We start from the raw sequence: 10,179 nt of genomic DNA, 5'->3' as shown, positions 1-10,179 counted from the left end.
TGTCTCATTGTTGTCCTGGCACCACACTGCCAGGTCTCTGACCACCTCCCTGTAGGCTGTCTCATTGTTGTCCTGGCACCACACTGCCAGGTCTCTGACCACCTCCCTGTAGGCTGTCTCATCAAAGTCAGGCCTTCCACCGTTGTGTCGTCTGCAAACTTAATGATGGTGTTGGAGTCGTGTGCGGCCACAAAGTTTTTGGTGAACAGAGAGTACAGGAGGGAACTAAGAACAACCCTGAGCGGCCTCCGTGTTGAGGTTCAGCGTAGCGGATGTGTTGTTGCCTATCCTCACCACGTGGCGGCTGCCCTTCAGGGAGTCCAGGATCCAGTTTCAGAGGGAGGTGTTCAGCCCCAGGGTCCTTAGCTAAGTGACAAGCTTGTAGGGCACTATGGTGTTGAACAATGAGCTGTAGTCAATGAACAGCATTCTCACATAGGTGTTCCTCTTGTCCAGGTGGGAAAGGGCAGTGTGGAGTGCAGTAAAGATTGTGTCATCTGTAGATCTGTTGGGGCTGTATGCGAATTGGAGTTGGTCCAGGGTGTCTGGGATGATGGTGTTGATGTGAGCCATGATGGAAAACCCATGTTTTACTGTAGCTAGTACGGTTCCTTTGGAGGTACTCCCCACAACTAATTCCACTTCATTGACTTTTCCATGTACATGTACGTACTCTGTGGATTTGCTGAAGGAAGAACATTGCATATGCCATTGTTGCTTGTTTTTAAAGGCCCACTACTGCAGCCAGAGCACAGAGCTCACCCAACCTGAGGATTCATCCATAAGAGTTTAGTCATCAGAGTCGGTGAGTCCATGTGCCAAGACTTTTGTTTAGTTTGTTGACATTTGTAATAACAGGTATATGAACCCAAGTACTCATTGTTGCTAAGATAGTGAGTGAGGTGGAAACCAACGCTGAATGCCGCTTGGCAGCAATAATTATTTTTCTTTGGGCAACTGAGAAACAGATTTCTTGAATCAGGTCCTGTCCAGTCAAAAATGAGGATTTCCCTGAAATTCAATCATATTGGTACAGTCAGCATCACCAAAGTTTTGAAAAACAGAAGATAAAACTTCATCTGAAATAACAAGGCTTCCAAAAAGCTGTTATATCTGACAAAAGATAAGTTATACAGGTTCAGATCATCGAGACGCCCCTCGGTGTGACCAGACTGTAAATGCAGAAGGTGTCTGGGGTAAATCATCCCATTTCTGTCATTCAATCCTCGATGTGTCGTGGTGGTTGGACATTTTGCAGAGCTCTCGAGACCATCCCCTTTGATGATGATTTCCATGACAACCGTCCCTAAGGCAGAGTGTGTCTGTCATGGTGTCCGTGGATGGGAAGCTCATAATTACAAGTGCATAGTGATTATAGAGCAAGTCTGGATTACCCTGTAGGCCTCCCATTCAATTCCCATATGGCTAATGGAATTGACTTCACTTTGGGTGCGGGAATTAAATGGACTCAAGCTGCTCTGTAGTTTTATCAGGTACTATTGTCACTGCTTCCTAAAGCATCACTTGTGACACTACAACGGTGTCAGGTGCGCCGGTGCACATGCAATGGGTGTCGTGACTAAACTTGTCTTTATCCAAAATGGAGGCCTGCTTTCAAAAATATTGTCTCCCAGTTTACCTATATAGTAGGACCTGTTTTGCTATTGATCTAAATTAATATCTGATCTGATTGCCCGGCAAGCTAGCAGCAATTTGGATGTAGGCTGCATTCAAGTTTACAGCGGGCAAGGAGTTCACCCTTAACTCTTTGTAACATTGTCCAAAACCTCTGAAAAGTTAAGACAATCATTATGGAAAGCAATGAAAGCTACAAAGTTAATTGACATTTAAAGGCTATGTGATGGATTAAACAAAGCTATATGATATAACTTCACATAGGGAGATTTTGTCTTGGCTGTCACGGTAAAAATCAACCTACAGTCAGTGGTGTAGTGGAGGGTATACGCATGTATACCCCGTATACCCACTTATTTTTCAGTGGGCATTACGTATACTCACTTTTGAATCCCCACGATGCATATCAAAGTAGGACTAGTGTAGTGGAGGTACAGTGTACGCTGTATTAATAAGGCTGATGGGACAGACCATTTTATCTTAAAATGTTGATAAACTATTATTTCTTCACATTTTAAGCACCAATGTGCACACGGAGTTTAACCTAATGTAGCAGGCGTAAAAGAAATGCCTGAAACTAGATCCCCTAGATACTGGTCTTGACGAGAAGGAAAACATCTGTTGGGAGAGGTTCTCTTCTGCACTGTTCAACCAATCCAGTTCACGCGGAGGAGGAGTTAAGCTGGAGCGTCACCTTGTTAACATCCAAAAGTCGCATCCCAGACTCTATTTCCCTCAAAACTGAACATCTGGTTGTTGGGGAGTCCGCAGAGGCTACATGGGGGTAGGCCTACTCGCAAATGTTCCAAAATGCAATTTGCGGGAAAACCTTGTTCTGAAATGCCCACCGCACATGTGAGCAGTTTCATGGACAGAGATCTAAATATCCGTTAGACATTTTAAAAGAGGGGAGATCTAAAGATGCAACATCATGGGTTGCTAATATGACTAGGATTATGCCTTTGGTTGCAAGACAATGAAATAAAGTTGAAAGAAAACCAATAGAACAGGAGTATGCATATGAGGAAGTCTTTAGAAAGTAAATGCTACCAATTGATGGGACTAATATATTACCCCGTGGGAGGCATATAACATCAATATAACACCACCAGGCATTGGTCATGTCAGCAGGACCTTTTCGAAGCACACAGTCACAGGAAATGAGGCACATGAGTCAGGGGTATGGGCTGAAATTAAAGCTCCATGGTCTTTAGATTGTCCCAAAAGACTTGAAACGTTGCCAGATAGGCCTAATAACTGCTGTTCAATAGACATGGCATACAGTATGTCCTTTGTTGTGACAGTAAGAGTACTTCATATTCAGTTATGAAATATATTATGTTTTATCCAAAGTAGACAAGTGTTGATTATTTGGTATTAATATACAGTGCCTTGCGAAAGTATTCGGCCCCCTTGAACTTTGCGACCTTTTGCCACATTTCAGGCTTCACACATAAAGATATAAAACTGTATTTTTTTGTGAAGAATCAACAACAAGTGGGACACAATCATGAAGTGGAACAACATTTATTGGATATTTCAAACTTTTTTAACAAATCAAAAAATGAAAAATTGGGCGTGCAAAATTATTCAGCCCCTTTACTTTCAGTGCAGCAAACTCTCTCCAGAAGTTCAGTGAGGATCTCTGAATGATCCAATGTTGACCTAAATGACTAATGATGATAAATACAATCCACCTGTGTGTAATCAAGTCTCCGTACAAAATGCACCTGCACTGTGATAGTCTCAGAGGTCCGTTAAAAGCGCAGAGAGCATCATGAAGAACAAGGAACACACCAGGCAGGTCCGAGATACTGTTGTGAAGAAGTTTAAAGTCGGATTTGGATACAAAAAGATTTCCCAAGCTTTAAACATCCCAAGGAGCACTGTGCAAGCGATAATATTGAAATGGAAGGAGTATCAGACCACTGCAAATCTACCAAGACCTGGCCGTCCCTCTAAACTTTCAGCTCATACAAGGAGAAGACTGATCAGAGATGCAGCCAAGAGGCCCATGATCACTCTGGATGAACTGCAGAGATCTACAGCTGAGGTGGGAGACTCTGTCCATAGGACAACAATCAGTCGTATATTGCTCAAATCTGGCCTTTATGGAAGAGTGGCAAGAAGAAAGCCATTTCTTAAAGATATCCATAAAAAGTGTTGTTTAAAGTTTGCCATAAGCCACCTGGGAGACACACCAAACATGTGGAAGAAGGTGCTCTGGTCAGATGAAACCAAAATTGAACTTTTTGGCAACAATGCAAAACGTTATGTTTGGCGTAAAAGCAACACAGCTGAACACACCATCCCCACTGTCAAACATGGTGGTGGCAGCATCATGGTTTGGGCCTGCTTTTCTTCAGCAGGGACAGGGAAGATGGTTAAAATTGATGGGAAGATGGATGGAGCCAAATACAGGACCATTCTGGAAGAAAACCTGATGGAGTCTGCAAAAGACCTGAGACTGGGACGGAGATTTGTCTTCCAACAAGACAATGATCCAAAACATAAAGCAAAATCTACAATGGAATGGTTCAAAAATAAACATATCCAGGTGTTAGAATGGCCAAGTCAAAGTCCAGACCTGAATCCAATCGAGAATCTGTGGAAAGAACTGAAAACTGCTGTTCACAAATGCTCTCCATCCAACCTCACTGAGCTTGAGCTGTTTTGCAAGGAGGAATGGTAAAAAAATTCAGTCTCTCGATGTGCAAAACTGATAGAGACATACCCCAAGCGACTTACAGCTGTAATCGCAGCAAAAGGTGGCGCTACAAAGTATTAACTTAAGGGGGCTGAATAATTTTGCACGCCAATTTTTCAGTTTTTGATTTGTTAAAAAAGTTTGAAATATCCAATAAATGTCGTTCCACTTCATGATTGTGTCCCACTTGTTGTTGATTCTTCACAAAAAAAGACAGTTTTATATCTTTATGTTTGAAGCCTGAAATGTGGCAAAAGGTCGCAAAGTTCAAGGGGGCCGAATACTTTCGCAAGGCACTGTATACTGTAGGCCTGTAATTATTTTCTTATACAATCAATCTATTGTTCCATTTTCAGGTGCCAAATACAGTTCAATGCACCAGTTTGTTACAGTGGATGTCTGTTGAAGTTCTTCTCCACTAAAGACTGTGGTAGAAGACATATGGTGATTTCTATAACCATGCTACTCTCTATTCCGATTGAAATAGGCCACTGTCTTCGTATGACTTGAAGGGAAAGGGGGATGCCTAGTCCGTTGTACAACTGAATGCATTCAACTGAAATGTGTCTTCCGCATTTAGCCCAACCTCTGAATCAGAGAGGTGCAAGGAGCTGCCTTAATCGACATCCACGTCATCGTCGCCCAGGAACACTGGGTTAACTGCCTTGCTCAGGGGTAGAACGAGGGGCAAACTGCAGTTGCTGCATCCATTTTTGGACTCATAAATGAATTATATATACACATTATTGAAGAATATAACTTAATGCCTCATGAGCTCAGTTCAACTGTCACACCCCATCTGAACCCAAAATATAAGCTGGTTTTACTACAATGATTGTAAACATTGTAAATGTATTGCCTCAACACTGTATAGCCTCAAAACCTAGTTAAAACATGGTATTAATGGTTAAAACTACACCTTTGATGTAACGTATGGTCAGTCCTCTGTCTATGAATTTGAATGTTTAAATTTCTCCAGGCTCAACCCTTGGCTTTTTACCAAAACAGAGGCAGGGTTGATGCTTTGTTATTGTTTCAACAGAGGATTGGCCCTATAAGTGGGGCGGCAGGTAGCCTAGTGGTTAAGAGAGTTTGGCAAGTAATCAAAAGGTTGCTAAATCGAATCCCCGAGCTGACAAGGTAAAAATCTGTCGTTCTGCCTCTGAACAAGGTAGTTAATCCCACTGTTCCCAGGCTATCATTGTAAATAAGAATTTGTTCTTAACTGACTTGCCTAGTTAAACAAAGGTTTAAAAAGTGGAGACTTGAGAGATATGGGATAGGCCACCTAATTGTGTCAACACAGGATCCTTTCAATGAACAACATGCAATAACATGTTTGGCCAAAGAAACATCCCACAGGGCAAAAACTGGTTGAGTGGAATACTGATTGGATTTTCCAAAAGTCATCAACATAAGGGTATATCTGGGGTTTTCGCCCAACTTTTAACCTAAATCCAATGACATGGTGAATTTGTTGTTGTTGTTGAATTCACTTTAGTTGACAACTCAACCAAATATAAATCAAAACTAGATGTTGAACTGACATCTGTGCCCAGTGGGATGTAGCCTACATAATTCAAGAAAAAACCTTTGATTGCACTTACTGATTATGGATTTGATCAATATCTGTAATGATCTCTTTGCTTTCATAGCCTACATTTCTTGATTAGACTTGTATATTACAAATTACATTTGATTAGCCTTTAGCAACAAAAATTGTAAATATGGTAGTAGTAGCCCCCTATAATTACAGACAGAAATACTCCTCAGCACCCATCCCCTCCCCTCAGACAATCCTACAGGTGAAGAACCTGGATGTGTAAGTGGCGTGGTTACACGTGGTCTGCAGTTGTGAGGCCGATTGGATGTACTGCCAAATTCTCTAAAATGATGGCGGCGTCTTATGGTAGAGAAATTAACATCCAATTCTCTGGCAACAGCTCTGTTGGACATTCCTACAGTCAGCATGCCAATTGCATGCTCCCTCAACTTGAGACATCTGTGGCATTGTGTTGTGTGACAAAACATTTTAGTGGCCTTTTACTGTCCCCAGCACAAGGTGCACCTGTTTAATGATCATGCTGTTTAATCAGCTTCTTGATATGCCACACCTGTCAGGTGGATGGATTATCTTGGCAAATGAGAAAGGCTCACTTTCAGGGATGTAAACAAATTGGTGCGCAAAATTTGAAAGAAATAAGCTTTTTGTACATTATGGAACATGTTTGGGATCTTTTATTTCAGCTAATGATAAATGTAACCAACACTTAACATGTGGCGTTTATATGTTTATATATTTCAGCCAATAACGCTAATGCCAATATTATAATGCAATTGTTGCAGCCTGATTATCAATAATAGGTCCATCTATCAGCCGACAGTATCCATTGTTTTATTTGTAAATGAAACATGTTTATTTGCAAAGTCTGTGTTTACACGTTGTATATATATATATAAAATCAATTCAGGGTTGTAGACCAATGATGCTGCGCAATAACGTAACCTACCCAGACACACCGTGGCATCCAAGCAACGGTTTAATTTGTCGGGGACGCGAGGAAACAAGTCGCCTAATTGGTTTAATAGCCTTAGCCTACTATCGATGTGCCATATTTATTTTGTGAGCAACCGCAAGCCCTGCTTTCATTTGGACGCTTTTGGAGTCTGTTTGGAGATGACAATACACTAGAAAGTGTATTTTATTGTATGAAGTATTGGTTCCATTTTTTTTTAATAACGGAATATAGCCTAGGCATCTTGTATGAGAATAAAACAGTTCCAGAGAGCGAAATACGTTCATTGGTTTTGGTCACAATACGAAGAAACGATGTCGCATTATTGTGAGGATCTTCATCGTTTGGAAATGTAAGTGGTTATGTTAAACTTTCTATTGCTTGGACCTTTCCTTTTGTTCTGCGGCTCTCTGGGAGTATTTTCTATGAGACTCAATCTATTCCCTTATAGCATAATTTTCAGCTGGTAAAATAACAGTTTCACTAGTACAAACTACATGATGGTTCGAGCTAATTCCACTGTAAATTGCCTTCTAAACGAGCATAAACCAGATGGTTATCAAATGTAATAGCTAATCCCTCATGAGTTTAGTTCAACTGTATAACCCCATCAGAACCCAAAATGTAAGCATATTTTACTCCAATGTTGTAAACAATGTAAACAAACACTGTAAAGCCTCAAAACGTGGTTAAAAGTATAATTCTGATATAATGGATCATCAGTCCTTACATCCACAGCTCTGTCTATGAATTTGAGAGTGTTTACATTTCTCCATCTCCATCCCTCAGTTTTTTACCAAAACAGAGGTGGGATGGGCGCTTTTTATTGTTTTCATTAAGGACTCTAGCATTAAGGTTATTTTGCAGAGAAAACAAGTTAATCACTCATATGACATTATCGGATGCTAATACCCATCTCTCCCTCTCTGTGTGTCTCTCGCTCTCTCTCGCTCTCTTTTTGAATGGGACGCTTAAGAGTGGCTCATAAGATGTTTGCAACTTCTTCACCAACAAGCTGAGACTCAGCCATCAAACAGTAGAATGTGTCCCGTTGTGCCACAACCGCTGGGTGTGTCAATTGACGGGCACTTACATGGCTTTAGGGTTACCTTGGCATTCCTCCTGTCCATGTGTCTGTCCCGTATGACGTTCACGGCCGCCTGCCCACCACCCTGCCTGTGTGCCAGCGACATCGTCTCCTGCAGTGGTCTCAATCTGTCAATCGTTCCCCCTGACCTCCCTGGCTATGTCACCCGATTGGACCTCAGTCACAATGTCCTCACTGCTCTGCTCTTGGATTGGCCAGACCGGTGTCTGGACAGGCTGACCACGCTGGTCCTCAGTCAAAACGCCATTACCCATCTGGCACCGGACACCTTCGCCCCCACCCCTCACCTTCGCCACCTGGACCTCTCGTCCAATGGGCTGTCTCGGCTCAACGCATCTGCCTTCCATGGGCTCGGGGAACTGGAAGTGCTGCTTCTGTTTGGAAACCACATCAGTCAGACCATGGCGGGTGCCTTCCAGGGTCTGAGCAGCCTGGAAAGGCTGTATCTGGGCGGGAACAGACTGACTGCCTTCCCCCTGGAGCTCTACCAGCGAGATGGGGCTCTGCCATGTCTGCGTTTCCTGGATTTGTCGATGAACATGGTGAGGCAGGTGCCCGTGCAGAGCCTACTCTCTCTGGCCACCTGGCAGCAGGGTGGCATCTATTTGCAGGGGAACCCGTTGGTGTGCGACTGTGCCCTGCGAGCCATGCTGGAGTACTGGGAGAGGAGGCAGTACCGTCCCCTACTAGACTTCAGGGAGGAGTATCCATGCAGCCTGGGTCAGGAGGAGTGGCTGAATTGTTCTGCTAGCCCTCAGGGTGGGTTCCATGGAACTGTAGAAGTGTCTTACCAGGCAGAGCCTGGCGATTGGCTCATGGTGCCGTGCCCTGGCGTTTCTCTCCCCCTCCGGGAAGGGTTGATGGTGTTCTGGGTGACCCCGGGCGATGGATCCCCGGCACTGGGTGTAACAGACGGTCAGAGCAGCCGCCTCACGGTCCTCACCAACGGTACCCTGGAGATCCGAGGGGCTCTCCGGGAGGATTCAGGGACTTACTCATGCGTGGCAGTCCGCGGTCGACACCGGAGCTCCAACGAGACTTTGGAGGTCACCGTCTCCGTAGGTAACCCCAGCAGGCCAGGCAAGAGCGGGGAGGAACGTAGCAGCGGCGGGGAGCATTTTAACACGGCATTTACCACGCTGGCGTCCTGTGTGGTCAGCATCGTCCTGGTGCTCCTCTACCTGTACCTCACTCCCTGCCGTTGCCATGGTGGAAAGGCCGGGGGCGTTGGTGGGTGCGGCGGGCGAGCCATGCTCCTCTGTGCAGACCCCAGAGAGGCGGAGCTCGCAGACAGAAGGGTCACCGGTGGAAAGAGGGTGGCCTTCCTCGAAACGGGGGGCGAGCACCCCCACAAATGCAGGGCCAAGCACCCAGTAATGGACGCTGCAGCCATAGAGGGCATTTTGAAGAATGGAAGCAGGGCCTTGGAGCAGGTCCTCGAAGAGCACGTTGCGTAGCATTCAGGGTGTGTCCTTCAAGCCCCACCATGCTTTCACTGGACTAGACTACACCATGCAAAATGGACTGTTTGTAACATGGTTCTCAAAATGCCAAATATTGAAACCTCGCATTGAGAATCCATACATGAAAGTAGTTTTAACACCTGTTATTTCACAACAGTGATCAGCCTGCTTTTTAATGTTATACCTACTGTGTGGATAGATATGGAAACAGTAGTTGGTTTCTTTATGTCAAAGTTGTATACATATGAACTTGCAGATAAAGAAATAGTTCCAAACAAAATACATTCTGTGAAACACCTGTGTGAAATGCTTTATGTAGGCATTCATGGATCTATAATGTTATTACAGGATACACATGGTATACACTGTCCATCCAAATAATTACTTGCAGGCTCCTAGTCTGTCATAAGGTGCCATGCGCTATTATGAATGATCATAACAGGGCGGACACTGACTGTACGTGTATTCTTAATGTATTATATGCAGGTTGAATGGATGCATTCAGACAAAGATGCCAAAGTCGACCCTGATCAGTTTCTGGGAACTAGCCAGCTCTAGCCCCAAGCCTCCCATGACCTATATACTATTGTTGTTCTCTGTTATTTTTGCAGGTGTGACTGTGAATAGAGTTTTTAAGGTAAGGAAGGGACTGATATGTTACTGCTGGTATTAATATATTGAACTAACTTGGATATTGACATTCATGTAGAAGACCTACATTTCATTGTCTTGATGTTGTATGTTCATTTA

At 43.7% G+C, this 10,179-nt stretch overlaps 1 protein-coding gene across 1 annotated transcript; it reads left to right on the top strand.

Annotated features, from left to right (window-relative positions):
- Positions 1-7,029: 7,029 nt before the first annotated feature.
- On the top strand, positions 7,030-9,423 carry LOC139392493 (amphoterin-induced protein 2-like). The gene is made up of 2 exons (XM_071140485.1): positions 7,030-7,210; positions 7,835-9,423. The coding sequence occupies exon 2, from the start codon at positions 7,900-7,902 to the stop codon at positions 9,421-9,423; it is 1,524 nt and encodes a 507-aa protein (XP_070996586.1). The 5' UTR covers positions 7,030-7,210; positions 7,835-7,899.
- The last annotated feature ends 756 nt before the right edge of the window (positions 9,424-10,179 follow it).

This window comes from Oncorhynchus clarkii, chromosome 33, assembly GCF_045791955.1.
Source record: "Oncorhynchus clarkii lewisi isolate Uvic-CL-2024 chromosome 33, UVic_Ocla_1.0, whole genome shotgun sequence".
NCBI classification, from domain to species: domain Eukaryota; kingdom Metazoa; phylum Chordata; class Actinopteri; order Salmoniformes; family Salmonidae; genus Oncorhynchus; species Oncorhynchus clarkii.
Note: the sequence above shows the minus strand (reverse complement) of the source record. Positions and strands in the feature narration are given on the sequence as shown.